The sequence below is a fragment of the Octodon degus genome, unplaced genomic scaffold (assembly GCF_000260255.1).
Source record: "Octodon degus isolate 3935 unplaced genomic scaffold, OctDeg1.0 scaffold00003, whole genome shotgun sequence".
NCBI lineage: Eukaryota > Metazoa > Chordata > Mammalia > Rodentia > Octodontidae > Octodon > Octodon degus.
The window spans coordinates 35,415,175-35,433,569 of NW_004524579.1; the positions used below are offsets into that span (position 1 = coordinate 35,415,175).

At 37.4% G+C, this 18,395-nt stretch overlaps 1 protein-coding gene across 3 annotated transcripts in view; it reads left to right on the plus strand.

The window, feature by feature from the left end:
* Positions 1-18,395, plus strand: part of Wdr7 (WD repeat domain 7) — a 438,292-nt gene that overhangs the window by 413,148 nt on the left and 6,749 nt on the right. For all 3 annotated transcript variants that reach the window (XM_004623683.2, XM_004623684.2, XM_023715190.1), the window contains one exon: positions 16,549-16,653. In XM_004623683.2, coding sequence (XP_004623740.1) covers positions 16,549-16,653 — 105 coding nt within the window. The remainder of the gene's footprint in view (positions 1-16,548; positions 16,654-18,395) is intronic.

Sequence of the window (18,395 nt, forward strand, 5' to 3'; positions counted from 1 at the left end):
TAGGTCCTTCCTGCTCTGTTAGCTTAATTTGTCATTCATGCTGTGTCTCACCATCTCATCCCTATACCATAAATCCTATCTATTTTGGAGTTTTTTTCAGTTTTTCTGACAAGTTATTCTCTCCTTTTCCTCTAGGCCTTTATTGTGGCCTCCAAATACCGTGTTTTTTCTGACCCTCACTTTACTCCAACATGCATACACACACACACACACACACACACACACACACACACACAAGCACACACCCTTCGCCCTCCATAAGTCATTAATGTCCATAATGTGCACATGCTTTCTACCTAGTCTCTCCTGTTAATCTCATAATTTATTTTCTACCTGAGAACATGTATGCAGGGAGACATTCATGTGATTTTATAGTAGAACTTTGGGCAAATCCAGTGTCTAGAGGGTCAGGACAGCTAATTTCATCCTTTTCTCTGATAGGCCACAGAAACTCCCACTAGCTTAAAAGCACAATGCTCCAGTATATCTAGAGATGCTAGAAATTAGAGCTGGTGTCTACAGGAGACTATTAGGTTTCTGTTTGTGGACCTTGAAATTCTTTCTCTACTGAAACTATTATAAATAGTTCTTAGGAGATTGTACTGACACTATAAATTCTTAAACATTAGAAATTCTCCAGGCTGTTGGAAACTAGGGTAGAATATTAACCACAATCTGTGACATTGTTTCCATGGATAAATAAGTTCAGGGTTCCAAACAACTGAATTCCAAATCTTAAGGCTGTCTTATTTGGTGCCTACTTATATAGAAACACTATAACATATGGCACAGTGACTACAAAAAAAAAATACTGTACCAAACTGTGTATGGAAGGAAACAGTACATACAGAAGACTACAAATAAAGTAAGGATTTCTTACTTTTGAAGTAAATTACCCATCCTTACACTTAAAGTAAACGTGTATTTTTTTTAAAGCACTCTTACTTTTTAAAAAGTACCCTTACCATTTTACAAAACTGATTAGTCTCTACCTTTTTTAACTCAGAAAAACAAATATTGATATTTGTTAAATAATATTTCTATTTTATTACCGCACACATGCTTTGAGGGAGCATACACTTACCGTGTAGTGTTATAATAGTAATGTTACAGTTTTAACCTTAACATTTAAAATCATCTGAAAACTGAATCTCATCTCAAACAAATGAAATAGTTTTACAAAAAAAAAATAGTGCAGAAGACTACAAAATTGTACATTATAGGAAAAACTGATAGAATTTATAATTTCAGAAACAAGCTAATAGAAAGTCTGGAAGAATATATGCCAGTGATTTATTATGATTCAGAGGACTGGGATTTAATAATAAGAGTAGCTTCATTACAGATGCATGTTTCCAGTTAATTACAGAGAATTCAAAAGGGTGAAATTAGAGATAATTTTTAGTTTCCTTTTTTGTTTATTCCTATATTTTTCAAAGAAAACTCTATAAATAGAAGACCCACTTCTTAGAAAAATAGTTTTGCTAATGCACGTTTCATGAGCCTTCAGAAATGCATCCAGACTTCCTTCCTGCACTTATTCCTAAGAGGAAAACATTCCATTAAATGGAGTGCTTTGAGTTAAGTTCGCATGTTTTGTCTCAAAGCTAATATGCATAGTGAACCTTTAAAGTATCTATTAGTAAGGCATGGAATGTTCTAAGACATTCATCTGCAGGCTACATATATGCTAACAATTATCAAACAGATTATGAACAAAGTGCATTCTCAGTTATAAGCAAACAACTTCACGGGAGTCATGTCCGCTTGCAGAGAACATAAGTTCAAATATCAAAGTAGTTTGTTTCCCTTGAGGGTTGTAGTTATTTGGATAGCTTGTCAGTGGTAGAGAGGGCAACAAGTGGGCTAGTGTTATTGATTTTCACCTTGTACTACCAAAACATTTTTCACTGACAATATTAATTGCTTATTAAGTGCTAAAGAGTTTGATGCTCCAAATATTGAATTTTATAATGAATTGGCCTTTTAGTTTTGCTCATCATTAGGCAATATGATTGCATTAAAGATACAAAGTATTAAGCCACCATATCTTCTACTTTAAAGAGCATTAAATAGATCTTCCTTTGGAGTTTAATCTCATGGATAGGATCTTTAATTCACTTTCTTTTGCTTTGAAATGATTTTTATTTTACAAAACTAGGGAATGTTGATTTAAATATAAAATGTATGTCTAGAATTAGTAACGAAGTATGAAGTATGTTTGTTTTCCCTGCCACTTCTTTTATAGCTGAGACACAGAGGTGGGGGTAGGGCTCTCTGTGATTCTACATTGTGAATCAGTGAAATTATATCAGAACAAAATTGGTGATCATGATCATTAATGTGATTTTTTTTTGTAAATTATTCATTTGGTTAAAACATTTTGCTTTACTTTGAAGAAGGATCTGCATATCAACATAGAGAACCAAACACACATGCATGTGTGTGTGTATATACACAGCCATACACTCACAGAAATGCATAAAAATTCATTTGAATTTTTCTTGAAGTTTTCTCTAATTTTCAGTAGTTTTTTTCCTTTAAAATTTTTTTCTTTTAAAATTACAATTGAAAGTCTTAAGCATGTTATGTAATTATTTTTCTAAATTGTAACTTCTGCATAACTGATGAAATTTAAGTGAGGTTAAATTAGAGAAATTAGATTGTCTATGTCTCTGTCCATTGTCCAGTGGCTGTCATTAGTACTTTGGAGTTAAAAATTTAAGTCTAATTCAAATATATGTTACTAATGCCATTATTAACTATACAGTTTCCTCACTAAATTCTTTCCTTAAAATGCAAGTCATACGTTCAGAACAACTTTGCAGTCTTTCATTTAAAAATTGAGCCCAGGGTTAGTGATGTAGCTTGGTGGTAGAGTGCTTTCCTACTGTACACAAGCCCAGAGTTCTATGCCTAGTATCACAAAGAAAGGAAAAAAAATTGAGCACAGTGGCACAAGCCTGTAGTTCCAGGCACTCAGCTGAAACAGGAGGACCAGTTGGGCTCAGTGTACATCAGCACTGCTGCTGCTAGTGAATATATACCTGACAGTCACAGTTTAAAGGAGGAGAATTTTATTTGGCTCATAGTTTCAGGGGATGCAGTCCTCAGTCAACTGACTCTAAGGCACCATGGTGGAAAGATGCAGCAGGAGAAAGGTGCTTAGTTCCTAGCAAGCAGAAAGCAGAGCAGGGCAGCAGTACCAGAGAGGAAGGGCCAGCAGCCATACATAATGCACTAGGTCAGTCCCCATGGCTCACTCAGATATACCCACACGGGTGCTCCACCAGCCCCAGGACAGCTCTCAAAACAAGCAGATTGATACAAACAGACGTAACTGTTACATCAGAAGTTTGAGAATGGCCTGGGAAGTATAGCAAGATACTGTCTCAATAAAAGAAAACACCTAAAAATCAAGAGTTCAAATCTGTAATTCATAAAATAGACCTACCTACCTTTTCTGCCCACTACTGATACTATTAGTATTCCCTGTCTTTTTATCCTCATTCTTTTCATTGTGTCTGTGCTTCATGGATCCTACCAAACACTGATCTTTAGTCCTTCATTAGATATTTCTGGGGATATTGCTGTGGTCCAGGAAGACATCTGCCTTCCTGGATAAATCTGATAAATCCCAAGTCTGTTTTTCTTTCCATAACCTGTTCCTGAGCTCCAGAGTATTTTTCTGCCTCTGATGTATTTTTGAACACCTGCACGACTCATCCACTTTAACATTCACCTGACCCAGACTCAGCTCATTGTTTCCTATGACAGCTTCCCAGCCCTCTGTTCCTACACCACCACTGCAACCCCATGTTCTTCTTTGCCATCCAGTCTGGGGAACAACAGACACCTCCCCACCTGCGCTCTCCTTCATGCTCATACCACACCCAGCTTCTCCTTCAGGTCCTCACCTATCTGCTGTGCGTGCATCCTAGCAACCACATCACTCCCCCCCACCTCCTTTTTTTTTTTTTTTCCCCAGTTTCTCTCTAATGTATCCTCTGCCAAAATTTTCTTAAAACTAGTCTGATCTGATCATTCTCCTATTCAAAAACTTTAGAAAATTCTGTTGATCATGAACTGAGCCAGACTTTCCAGCAAGACAAAGGCAATTTCTTACCTCACCCACACTGCCTTTGGCCTCGATCACTTCTTCAGGTGAAGGGGCCCAGAAGTGTTGTTCTGTTTTCTTGGTCGCCTTTCTCATGTTCATTCTATACAAGTTGGCTGAGACTCCTCTCTGCTTAAAGCAGGCTTTTGCTTCTCTTTTTGACCAACTCTGTCAGTCCTATAAATATTAATTCAAATACTACTTTCTTTCTTTATTTATTTTTTTGGCAGAACCAGGGATTGAACTCAGGCCCTTGCACTTGCCAGGCAAGCACTTATTCTACTGAGCCATCTCTCCGGCCCCACTACCTTTTTTAAAAATTCATGTGCTGCTTCTCTTTCCTCTGAAGAGAAATTACTGTCTCTTCATCTGTGTTTCTGTAATACCCTATGCATATTTCTATTACAGCATTTATTATACTATACAATAGTTGCTTACTGTCAACCTGTCTCCTCTCAGATTCACCAGTAGGAGTCATATCTGATTTTGTAGTTGAGTATCTTGTACAGGCCCTAGGACAAAGATGGCAAACCTTTTAGAACTTTCAGTGATATAGCCCTCTGCAGCCTTGCCACCCCAAGGGCATAATGAGTTCTAAAAACATTTTTAACTACAGTTATCTAAGAAATATTTAATCCCTTCATGTAGGCAAGATAGATACTATACTTTTCTTACAAGCAGTTGGAAAATGTTACCCATTCATAAAACTAGCAAAGACTAATTGTAATGTAGTAGGTGAATGTGGGGTGGTTTAGGAATAGCTCAAAGAACTACCAAGTATTACTGATGTTATGTTGCCATAGTAGTTGTTGTAGAACATTTCTAGATGTTATAAATATTACCACATTAATATTAAGAAAAGTTTAGGTGTTATATTAAAGCTAGGGGTTTAATTTTATGTTTTTATAACTTGGCATTTCTTTTTTTAAATTAATTTTATTGAGAAATAGCAATGAGACAGTTTCAAAACCTATTAGTAGGACAGTTTGAATAATTAATACATTGCATATTGTTGTCTTTTTAGTGGTTATTCATAGTATAAGATGCAGACATGATATCCTGTCCAAACACTATTAGTACAAATCTTTCTTCTCATTAAGAGAAAGTAGCTGTATATCTATCTTAACTATTTTGTATATACAGATACAAAATGGTCCTTCATTTTATCCCCTTTTTTTGTTTAGTTTTGTCAGAGTTGGGTATTCACTTGCCATTTAAATATTGTAGGTATGTGACTTTAGCAAAATAATCCAATATAGTTAACTTGGCATTTCTTAACAAAACAAATGGACCTTGCAATACAGAACAGTAGTTAAATATGTTATCTTCCAGTCTAGTCTGATTTTCTGTTTTAATAAGTTGAAGAGGCATAATAGATTACATATAAAGTGCAAATTTCCTAAAGGTGTATGTGTCATTAGTGGTATATTGTATCTAACATAAACGAGCCAAGAGATGTAGTAACATTCATATGCAAGTTTTAGAATATTAAGTTACACCTTAGGTTCCCTTAACGCTTTCAAAAAATTTCTTTTTATAGTCATTAAAACGTTATATCCTTTTGCAATATGTTTTTGAAAAGAACAAGTTCTAGAGTTTTAGCACTACCTGTGGAAGGCAATTTTGTGTTTCCAGGCACCATTCTAATGACAAGTGCTGAGGTGCGAGGAAGCTTGTGTAAAGACTGTCCTACCATTCAGCCAGACCAGCGTCTGTGGACCTCGACCCGAATCAGAACCCACAAAGAGGCCGAGGCATTTTGGTGTTCGTTGTGCAGGCACGTGATTGAAGTGCCATCAGTTAGTGTTGACACATGTCTGTTGAAGTCCTGACATAGATCAACTTGATAGTTCATCCTCCTAATTAAATGCAAGGAGAAGCAATAAGAATTGACTTTTGTGGCACAATCTTATCTTTAAAATTATTTTCTTCTATCTTTATATATAGCCATTTTATGTTCATCTTAGTATCTTAAATCTTTTCAATATTTAACAAAATTTTCATAATTACGAGAATCCAGAAATGAAACTCTGTTCATTTCAAGACGTCTAGCATGAATGTGTTTGAATAGATTTATGTTAGAATTACTGAAAAAATTAGCTTTGCGATCTGCCCAAATATGAAAAAAATTTTCTGTCACTTTTGAAGCATATTGAAGTTATACCTAAGTGTTTTATCATTAATTTCATACCAGCAATGTGAATATTTGATAATAATTTATTCACTATCCCTTTACTTAAAGCTGAACCACATTTATCTAAATCACATTAACATTCAAGGTTTGAGTATCCATGAATACTCTTTTGACTATAATTGCATTTTAAAATGTTGAATTATGTGAAAAATGTTGTTTTAAATTAGGCACTTAACCAGTTTTATTTTCTTGTTATCATTCTTGGGTTTAAGAGTTGTATAATACAAAGAGGCCTCTATCATCTTATTGCCGAAAACTGGTGATAATTATGCTATATAATAACTTAGAAAGCTATGTTTAAGATTTTCCTAACCTGATTTTCAAGGCATTGACTTTATAGAATTTGACCACAAAGAAAACATATTGCCAGTGAATAATTTGAGTGCTATTTTATAGTTAATTCATCCTGTAAAATATTTGGTCTAATAAATCAGAAGAGTGGTATGTATCTGTAAGCGTGTTTATATGTGTGTGTGTGTGCATACATGTGAATGCACTCAGTTCCTGATTATTGGCAACAAGAATAGGAAAAAGAATAGATAATCTTAGATATTAATAGATGGATTAATGTCTGTCTACCTGAATATTTCTTCTTTAAAGCTCAAGTTTCTCTATTGAATGGAAGGAGAAGCTTCTAAAACTAGCACATATTTTTACAGAAGTTGCATGATTACTACATTTGAAGATTGGCAAACAACTGATGACACATGTTCAGTCATAGATTTTTTTAAGAACATCTAAATTTGAAAGTTTATGATCAATTCCAATGAAAATATAAGCCTCGGTATTCAATAATATGAAATTATTAACAAAGCCTAAATTATAATACTAGTGTTAAACACTTATGTTAATTCTTACTACTTAGGTATGGATGGAATATAACCATTCTCCCAGATGAAATTCTAAAAACTATTGACTATGTCATAAAGATTATCAATATGTTGATATTGAAAGACTGTCAATTTTTTCCCAAATGAAATATAAATAACTTTAAGTGCCTTAAAATGAGTAACAAATGCTGTACCTATTTTAAGGAATAGAGTCTGCTTACTTTAGGCCTTGTATCTTATAATAAAATTTAAGATAGATCACTTTTTATATTTATCCTTAAATGTGTTTTCCATTAAGATGTTAAGATTATACCAAATCTGTTTTTTTTCCTCCCATAATATGTATTGTTTTCAATTAGATAGTGATAGAAAATAACTCAGTTCCCTGAGTTGAATTTTCCAATGCCTTTTGGATCAGAAAATGTCATAACAGGTTGACTCTTATTACCTGCAGTTGGCATAATGTGAATAAAAAGCACCATCTTGGCCTTCCATCAAGAAAATAAATTATAGAGATAAACAACCATTTTCAGCTCTCAAATCTCTGTTCAAAATCATTGTAGAACTGCCAAAGGACAGCATGTAGACTTACGTGCTTAGACTGTAGGAGATAACATAACCAGTGAGAAAAGTGGGCTGTCTTCAGGACTAGAGATTATATTTGCCATATACTTTTATTTTGGTCAATATTTTTTTTTTGTTTCCATATTATGTGTCCAAGTGAGAAAGGCAGGCTCCTCATTTTATTTTATTTTATTTTATTTTATTTATTTTCTGAATTTTAGGGAAGGGTCTACAGGGTGTTCAGGGTCTCATTACTAGATCGGTCTTATAGTGATTCTCCTGTTTACAGCCTCCCAAGTGCTGGAATTACAGGCATGCATCACCAAGCCCAGTCTCATTTGTCGTCTCAGTGTACCCCGGGAGCGGGGCCGGCACAGCAGGCCCAGGGATCGAAGCCCTGACCCCAGTGCCTACTTTCAGGCACTTTAATCTGCTGAGCTATTTGGCCGGCCCTAAGGTCCTAATTTTATAATTATTCTTTACTTAGGAAGCGATCATCCTGGTGCTCACAGTAGGTATTGTCTCTTTGGAGTATGGACAAGCTAATAAGAAGTGAAAACCTTCAGGTGCTGAGTACCAGGGAAGGAAGCTGCTAATGAGTGAGATGGGGTCATATCTCTCTCTGGCCTGGGTGTCTGGGGACCCAACACAACATGTTCATTCTTTTTTACTAATGAAGAAAGAAAGGGCAGGTCTGTTTTCATGGAGCATTAAGATTTAAGTTCTGGGAACTGGGTCAAAGAAAAGTTTTTCTTCATGTACAGTTATGGCATGGATCAGAGGACCTTTCTTCTGTCAAAAATATAGAATTGCTGGCTACCTGAGGTTGCTTGGGAAGCTGGGCTTCCTCTGGACCAGGCAGTGCTGTCCTCTAAGGGTGGGGAACAGGGAGTGCAATGGACCAAGATCTCTCCAGGATGTGAAGGGATATTGGGCAAAACTAGGGGCCTTCACCTGGCTAAAGAAGGCCTTTATGTAACCTGGGGTTGGGAGCCTTCAGGCCCCCCTAAGATTTAAGATCTGCAAGGTGGAGTGCCCTGACTGTTGTCTGCCCAAGCCCAGGGCATAAATACTTTCCTGAGGCCCTACTCCATCCCCACTCTTGCTTTCAGAATCTACTTGCACCTACCTCTGAGCACCACCAGACATCACTCAAAGCCCTCATCACTTATACCCAGGAAAGTCACTTAGCTTTCGTGTATAACATACATAATGCTAATTATGAAACTCAAGTTGTAGAATTGAAGTGTTCTGTCAGGCCACCAATTCTGGAGCCAAACTTCTAGAATTATAATCAAAGAAAATTATTCCACACCCTGTGCCTCGGTTTCTTTATCTATAAAGTGGGGGAAAATCATAGTTTTCTTATCTCAGAAGGTTTATAGATGTGAATTAAGTTTCTGTAAAGGTGTTTCATCCAGCACCTGCCATTGGCTTCTTATACTGCTTCTCATGTTCCCTACAGTGCCCAGCACACTAATGTACACACCCCAAAATACAGCTTTCTTATTTTTTATTAGTACATGTTTGCAGTTCATAATGATTACATTTATCATGGGGAGTTGGTTCTTGTACATAACACATCTTAATTTTTTGTCCCCTTTCTTCCATCTCTTGGTCCCCTTACTTGAAGTATAACAACAGCTGTCAGTAAACCTCTGGTAAACTTGGTTTTTTTTGTTGTTGTTGTTGTTGTTTATTTGTTTGTTCATTTGTTTTAAAGTATTAAAAACTTAAAAGCATCACATTACATATACATTTTTATCAATGACCACAATGGTGATATACAAAGGAGTCTCTGTAGGCACCTAGGAGATAGGACTTAAGTGTTGATAACTGGCAGACTGGAGAAGTAGAAAGGAATAGGTAAGGGTGGAGGAGCAGTAAGTGAGTGGGAGTGCCAGTTCAGTGCATACTGAATACTGAGTATGCGTTCAAGCAGAATACAAGGTCAGTGCAAATGATCCTGGGAAATGTACTAGAAATAGAAAATGTAGAGCAGAGGCTGGTGATCTGTGCCCACCAGTGTCTGCTCACCCAGACTGTCCCTTGGGCTCCCTGTCCATATCTGGGTTTCCTCCAGGTAATTGGTGGTCTTGTGATTGTCAACTATCTGCATACCAACAATTCCACCAGCTTTCCCATTTCAAGAGCTTCTGTCAATTGTCTTCTGATGGCAATTGTCAGTTATGATTGCCATTTTCTGAAAAAATAAGCATGGTGCTGGCCTCCTGCACAACATTGTGAGAAAATACAATGACACCCTGTTTTTTTTCTGATACTGGTTTAAATTCTTTTTAGTGCAGTTTGAAATTTTACATTTTGAGACCTCATATAATAAGGTATTATTGTCCAACTTTAAGATGACATGATGAGAAAGTTCAGAGACAGTTTCTTGAAAGGAAAGGTTCTAGTCACCAGGATATTTCTGTAATCCTAAAAATAACAGAGATAAAAAGGGGCAAGTTGCTACAGTAGCCTCAAGTGTACACTAGCCCTCAAGGTGATTACCTCCAGATTGGTGACCAGTGCTTCTCCATCTCTGCTGAGAATGAACAAGAAGAAGCAGGCTAAACTCACAGCATTTTGGATTTAGATTTGATGTCAGGAAAAATTTCTGACAACCTACATTGTCAAAGACCGGACCAGGTCCTCTTGTGGGAAGGAGGTGTTTTAGAATTCTCTGTAGAGATATTTGGAAACAAAATAGGTTTTTGTCTGTCCGACCTGCTCCAAGGCAGTCCCATCCATGCGCAGCAAAGGAGGGTGACCTCTCAGTGCTCTTGGCAGCATCGTGTGCTCCTCAGGGCCTGTGCACAGAAAGGCTTGAGAAGGCTTAGTGCACAGCGATAATTAAATTGCACTTGAGCCTTTTAATCGGGCATAGGCGAGATTATCTATTTTTTAATGACTTGATTATCTTCCTAAATTATTTGTTGAACCCATAGCAATTTGTTTCCTTTAATAGATAAACCTTAAATATCTAACAAAATTTTCACAAATTGGTTGCTGGGGAGAAAAGAAAGGACTTTTTTTTTTTCTTGAACATAATTAATTCTTAACTTTTGAACTCTTCTAAAATAGCTTTTTTTTTTTTTTTTTTTTTTCTGATGAGCCTTTCTCTTGCCTAACAAACAAAGCTGTCAGTCAGAGGGATGTCTTTGTCTTCTCTCTCAGTTATCTCCTTGCCAGCCAGCCATGAAATCTGTGGCCTTCTGTATGGGGATGTCAGAAAGACATGCAAATCAGATGGTAACCCACCCTCCTTATCTGCCCTCTTCTGATTTAGCAGCTATGAATATGAAAGAGATACCAGATCAGTAGCTAGTGCTTCCTGTGCAGATGTGTGCTCAGCCTAGCCTCTGCTTGGTGTTGCTTGTTATCATTCTGTGGGTTCAGCCTTAGGAAAATGACCATATGTGTAGATTTTTTGAATTACCCCTCCTCTTCTTTTTAGAGCTCTGCCTTCACTTCCTGTGCACCAACTTTCCTGAATACCTCCCTACCCAGATAGATAGATCACACTCACTCTGAACTCAGGGTTTCTGCTGTGCTTTTGCCTACAGAAACCTTGTTTACACTGCACCAGAACACATGCTAGAGAAGATACCTCCCTTGAAGTGGTAGTAGGGGTTATAGAGCCTTAAGAGAAGTTGTGCAGCAGACCTTCCAATGGCTCTGGACCCACCTAGTTCAGTCTAAAGCCCACCATGTTTTTTTTGTTGTTTTTTGTTTTTTTAATGTAGTTGGTACAGGGTCTCACTGTGCAGCTCAGACTTGTAGTGATCCTCCTGTTTTCAGCCTGCCCAGCACTGGAGTTACAGAGATGCGCCTCCATGCCTGGTCTCAGTGGCCAGCTTAGTGCACCCAGAGGCGGGACCAACATGTGGCATGTGGTGCTGGGGATCGAACCCTAGTCCCTGCGCTTGCTGAAGCAGGAGCTTAGTCCACTGAGTTGTCTCACAGGCCCCATGATGTTCTTCAAAAAGTCACACAATGTAGGTGGCACCTTCTGTCTCAGGACCTATAGACCTTGGCTGCCAAGGTTCCATCTGTGTTCATTTTTTCTATTTTATCAAATATTAAATAAATAGGCCTGGACTTCATAGATTTTTTCCTTATGGAAATATTTATAATAACAAAATTTACTTTTGGAAATTTTTGTCACATAATAAGAATTTTTTTGTTTGGTTCTTTTTTTTTTTTTTTTTTTTTTTTGAGACAGAATCTCACTGTGCAGTTCAGAATAATCTTAAACATCACTGTGTAGCCAAGGCAGTGATCCCCCTGCCTCAGCCTCCAGAGTGTTAGGATTATAGGCATGTACCACCACAGCCAACTCCCTGTAATCTTGTTCAACCTCTAATGTTGATATAATAGAATCCTACATTTTGGATTCAACTTTGGATTCTCCTTGTCATTTGGAGCTGATTATCAGGAATTTCAGCAAGATAGACCGTGAAAAGAGAAAACCTAAAGAATATTCTAGAAGACATAGTTTCTGTTGATAGTGACCAAACCATGTTAGAAATTCTAGTTTCTGTGTCTTTCTCTGTAAGAAAATTAATTATATTTCTCTATAGAGCAGACTGAAAGTATCTTAAAAACTGGTGTGTAAGTATTGCTCATTATCAATTCTGCCTTTCAGGTCCTTTTCTTTCATTATCCTAGGGTGTGAGGGTGCCTAACAATTTAGCACTCTGTCTCCTGCTAGGGATAATTGCTTGATTTCTCTTACTGTTCATAGCACTTCCTGAATTAGATTAATTTCTTTATATTCCATCCCTGTCTTTTCAAGACAGCAATTCTTTTGACTAACAATATAATGAGACATGATACCCATTCTCATATAAAGTCTACCAAACCTCTTTTTATTTTGAAAATGGCTTTTAGGATCTAGCATTTGAGACCCAAACCATTGTTTCTGCCTCCTCTCAAAGCACTTACAAGTTTGCTGTGATCTCCGTGCAGCTGCATGTCTAATGCCAGAGTAGAGGTTAAAGTTAGTTCAGGTGGTGCCTGCATGGATCTTAGAAGTTCAGAGAGTCTGAACAAAAGACAATGGCAACATTTCCATTACAGTGAGGGCTGAAGCACCTCTCAGGCTGAGATGGTAATGAACTCACCAGATGTACGAAGCCATTTAAAATAGCGAGCCTCCCTGCACCGCCCTGAGTGCTACTTGCTTTCTTATGGGGCAACAGATCTGTCTATTGGCTGCAATCTGTGCTCCATGAGTTTTCTTGCAGTGGCTTTAAAAGACCACACTGAGGGAGATCTAGAAGTAGCTTAGTGCCTGTGTGTGTGTGCATGTGTACGCACGCTCACACATACACATCTGCTCTAAAGTCAATTAATACCCCTTTGTCCAAAACAGTCCTGAAAATAATTTGCAAAATCAAACTTGGTATTTAGCTAGACAACAGTTTCATAGAAAATAGAACAGTGATGAACACAAAGAGTAGAACCATACATTACCAGACACAGAGTGAGCAAAAATTTTGTTCCAAGTTTCCTGACCCAAAAACAAACATGTTAGATTATGTAATTCTTGTTACATGACAAAAGAAAACAATGACATTTAACTGGAAAAGAAAACATTCTCCTGGTAGAAAACTCCAGGATGAACTTATTTCACAGGAAGTTTTGTTAGACAGTAGATAACAATGAGCAGCTTATGCAGAAGTATCGTTCAAGTGGTTGTTCTAAATATCAGCCCTCAGGTGAGGACAGAGGATGAAATAGTGAGGACTGCTCTGAAGGAGCAAGTGTGTAGTAGTTCCTGTGTGTCTGATTGTATGCTTTTACAACAGGGCTAATTTATGCATCTAGGCAGAAAAATGTGTTGGTGGTTTGTTGGGTTATAACATCTGTAGGACCTGCTGGTTTGTGTTCAGCTCACTATTTCGTTCTTAAATTGTTTGAAGTATGGTCTGGTTGCTGAGTGGGAAAGACACTAATCTGAAGAATGCAAGCCTTGCATTCTGTTTTGAAATGTAAGGCCCGGTCTCCAGAAAAATCAGTGTGCCTCCATTCAGAGTGGGGCTGGGAGGGCATTCAAGAAGAGCCAGTTTTCCTTAGAAGAACTTCTAGTTTACTCACAAGTTTAGATGGCTGCTAGGCTCCCAGAGCATGCAAGAAACTATTTTGAATCAAATATTTATAATGGAGAGATTACCATAAATGCCATGAGGGACCAGGCAGGAAGTCAGCAAGCTTGCCAGTATGGTTCACAGTCTTCTCTGTGTCAGTGTGGGGCTGGTGAAAGGCAGAGCAAATGCCCAGGGGAAGTGGCTGCCTCCACTCAGCCGTGGATGATGTTACTGCGAGTGAAAAAAAGCCCATTATTGTCTGTCCTCCAGTCTTTCGGGAAACCTTAGAAATCCTGATTTTACAGGAGATCTAATGAATTAGAAACCTGGGCTTAAAATATCTTTTAACATTTTTTTCAAGCCAAACTAAACATGTGTACCATTTGCTTTCAGCTTAAAGGTCTGCTGTTTATAGCTTCTGTTGTAAATTGAGGTCTTTTCAAACTGCTATCTTAACCAAAAATTAGATGCAGATTGACCCAATAGAATTTCAGATTTTTCACAGAACTGAATATTGATTGTGTAAAAAAAAAAAAAAAAAATGCTTGGCCAGTGAGTTCATTAAACTGGTCTTATTAGGGAGAAGACCAAGCTACAGCTTATAAGTGGCAATGGTCAATTTTTCCCATTTAATTGGTTGAGACCCCTCCACCTCCTCTCTCTGTCCAGAATCATTTTCATGCTAGTATAGTTGCTGTTAAGCTGGTTTCATGTAATAGTTACTCAGTAGGCACACCCCTTGCTTAGTGTAATACATTTGTGAGCCAGCACCATGGCTAGTTCCCATATGTGTTTGATGAAATGTCCCAGTCTAAAGTCTGTTTCTTAGCAAACTAGTATGCTGTGGGATGTTGATTTAGGTATAAATGGTCTGGGCTTTTTTTTTTTTATGTGGGGGCAGGGCTCATTAAACAGCATACTCAAGTTATTGAGTAATGTGATTGTTCACATGTGACCATTTCTAAGCAAGCAGGAATAATAAAAATGTCAGCATTTATTAAATTCTTACGTGCCATAAATTGTGGAGGGTGCTATCTATGTGTTATCTCATTTAAGTTTTATGGCTACCTTTGAGGTATGTCTAATCCGTACTAGCATCATCATCAACCCTAAACTATAGACATGGATTCTCTGAAGTTAACCGCCTTCTTTAATGTGGCCCTGTGTTCCACAGTTAGTACATACTGAAGTCCAAAGGCAAACCAAGAGAGTCTGACTCAGATTAGTGCCCTCTCCCTACCTAAAGCCCAGCATATATTTCCAGTACAACACCTTTTTTTTGAGTGTTGAAAAACAGGCATTCTGGGCCTGGGGAGATGGCTCAGTAGAATAAGTGCTTCCCTGGCAAGCACAAAGGCCTGAGTTCAATCTCCAGTTCCACAAAAAAAAAAAAAAAAAACAGGCATTCTTTGGGATCCCACAGTGCCTTGAACGTCAAATGGCTGGAAAGAACCACTTGCGAGGGCACTGAAGGATGTACTGTGTCCTTTTCCTTCTTCCTTCTTTCTCATTTTAGTCTTCAGATACAAATTATGAAAAACATCCTACTAAAACTTACAGTAAAGTATATATGGGCTGAAGCACATAATAAACCCAGTGCTCCCACTGAGGCTCAAGTTCTCCGTGTCTGCATCACAAATCACAGGTGATACTGTCTCCATGTAAGGGCACACTTTTCCTCATTCCTTTTTAGACAGTGGGAGAAGACTGACCTTCATTTTGTAAGATCAGCGGAGTACTGGTTAATCTTATAGAGGTATGGCTTTAAAGGTTGAAATAGGGACATTCATATAATATTAATACTAATTTGCTTAGTATACACTGTTTTCTGTAATTATTGATGTCATCAGACTTGAGTGTATTTTTTTTCTTTTATTAGTAAGGGCCTTTTTTCAAAGACCTAGTCTAAAATACAACTTTCTTTTTATTATTCATGGTTAAATCAATGATAGCTATTGGCAAAGGTTCAAAACTATCTCTGTTAACTTGATTTTAATAGAGTTTGATTTATATGTGTGTCTAACACATACATGTATATATGTGTACTAAGTGCGGCCATATGTGTTCAAACAGTGTTATTGGTGGAAAATAAAGCATAAGACATGAAAATGTGTGATTATTAAGGAGTTGAAATTATAGTCTTTAACTCCTTCCACACAGGGATATTGTGATACAGACTTGCTTGTTTTTCATTTCAGATAAACAAGTTTCCTGGATAATTTTGGTGATCAGTTTCTCCCTTTTTCTAATTGCAGAATTCTTTCCTGTAATGGACATAAATGAATGGAAACACTTGTTTACTTATTAATATATGCTTTACATAGATTATATAAAATATATTAATATATGTTTTACAAGATTATCCTCTCAACTAGAAAATAGGTCCATTCCTCAGAACAAGATTAAACTCCTTGGACACCTGGACAATAAAGCAACTGTGGTTGTTTTTCTTATTTTTCTTACTTGATTTTCTTTCTTTTTTTTTTTTTCTCCCAATGCCTTTAGGGCAGGTTTGGCTGGCTTGAGTTGTGGAGATCGAACCACAGCAACCTGAGCCTGACTGCTTTGTTGAAGCAGCCACTTAAAGAACTGAGCTAAGGGGCAGACCCCCCTTACTTGATTTTCTAAACAAAGAACATAACAATAATATCTATGATATACTTTGTTCACCATGAATGCATTTACATGTGCATTTGCATGAAGTAGTTCTGTGAAATGCCTACCATTAATGACCTCTGGATTTTATTTTAGACAATCCATGGACACAAGGGACCGATCACTGCAGTGGCCTTTGCTCCTGATGGACGATATCTTGCCACCTACTCTAACACTGACAGTCACATTTCTTTCTGGCAGGTAAGAGTAGATGCTGCAGGGACTTGAAGTAAATGCTTTATGCTCTGCTTGGGTGGGAAAATCTTCCCGTTGTGCCTACCTGCCTGCCTCTTTCCTGCCTTTCCACCCCTCACAAGTGCTTATGGATTGCTGATCGTGTATAAGGCACTACCCTCAGGGTGCCAAGAATACAGTTAGCATCTGGGAAGATGGGCAGTGGCTGTCACAGAGCTTTGAGTCTAAAGGAGACACAGGTGAATAAGTAGTCACAGGGCAGAGAAGCTGAGCGTGTAGGCCATGGGCAGGCTTCGCAGAGGAGGTGGCGCAAAGCCTGAGCCATACAGATGCTGCAGAGGGCAGGCGTGGAGAGCGCAGGTACCCTGTGTACACAGGAAGCAAGGGTGGGGAGTGGCCTGAAAGGAGTCAGGCAGGGCCACCTTCTCAGGCTGTTCATGTACACAAAGTGTTCTACCAAGGTCCTTGGTGACTCTTCCAGGGATAGGGCACAGGACAGTGAGGTATTTTCTTAGCATTCGCTTCATGTTTCTTTATCTTATTTTATATCTTGTTTTGTTTGCATTTTACATTTTCCATGAAATGTTCTTTATTCCTAGGTTTTAAAACATTTTTTAAAATCAGAGTATTTTTATTGGATAGTACACAAGACTGTTCATGTTTAATTGTAAGTAGCATGAATACTAATTTTGAGCAACTAACATTTACAATAGAGTGTTTCATCCTCAATGCTTAGTTGCCAGCCTATCTATTTTCCTATTACCTTACCTTTTCAGACCTAACAATTTATAAAAACTACGATATCACCAAGAGCCCTAAGAGTTAATTTAAATTTTGTTGCCACTTGTATTTTCCTAGGATGCAAGGATGTTGTATAAGATTCAGCATATTGGCTTGAAAGCTAAAAATAAAATCAAAGTTTAAACAAGGCCTCAGAACAACTTGATGATGGTTTAAAAAATCAATAGCTAATAAAATGTAAAACGGATACAATAAATTGCTTAATTAACAACATTCTATTAAAGCATGACAAGTTCCAAATCTGTTACAGATTTTTTCTTTTTATCTAGTTTAGTTTTCCAGTTTATTTTCTCATTATCATTTCTTCTAGACTATATCTCCAGCCTCTTAATTAACTCATATTAAACTTCTTCCATTAGAGATCTCACCCATCTTCATTTTTCTCAGTGGGTAACCACAAGGTTGGAATTTGTAACCCAAATCTCACTGGGAGTCCATTAAATGTCCATAACCTAGACTCCTCCGCCAGTGGTTCTTTTAAGAGTTTACCTACTAATGGGGTTTTTCTCCTCAGAACCAATACAGTGGTCCTTGTGCCATTATGCTGACTGTACTTTGATGCAGGTTTCCTTTATTTCCTGTTCTCTTTGACTCTTGGAGGACCACTTACATAAAACTCCGTTCTTTAGCATTGTTTTGATGTCTTTACATAGAGATCAGCAAGTCACAGGGCTTGCTCTAAAGGAGCATTTGTTCTGTCTTTGCTTTCTTCTTTCAAATTAATATACTAAACTTATCATCAACTTTTTTGGGAAGAAAACATAATTTGCTATGTAAAGGAATTGCTCCAAAATTAATCATGTTTAACATTTTTTTCAGGGTTGTCTTGAATTTTCTTCTTCCCTTTGTCTAGATCTTTATGATTTTATATGGATACATATGTTCTTCCTTTCCTTGAAAATTATTCTTTTATTAAAATCTCTACCCAGCACCTTGGTAGGATTGTA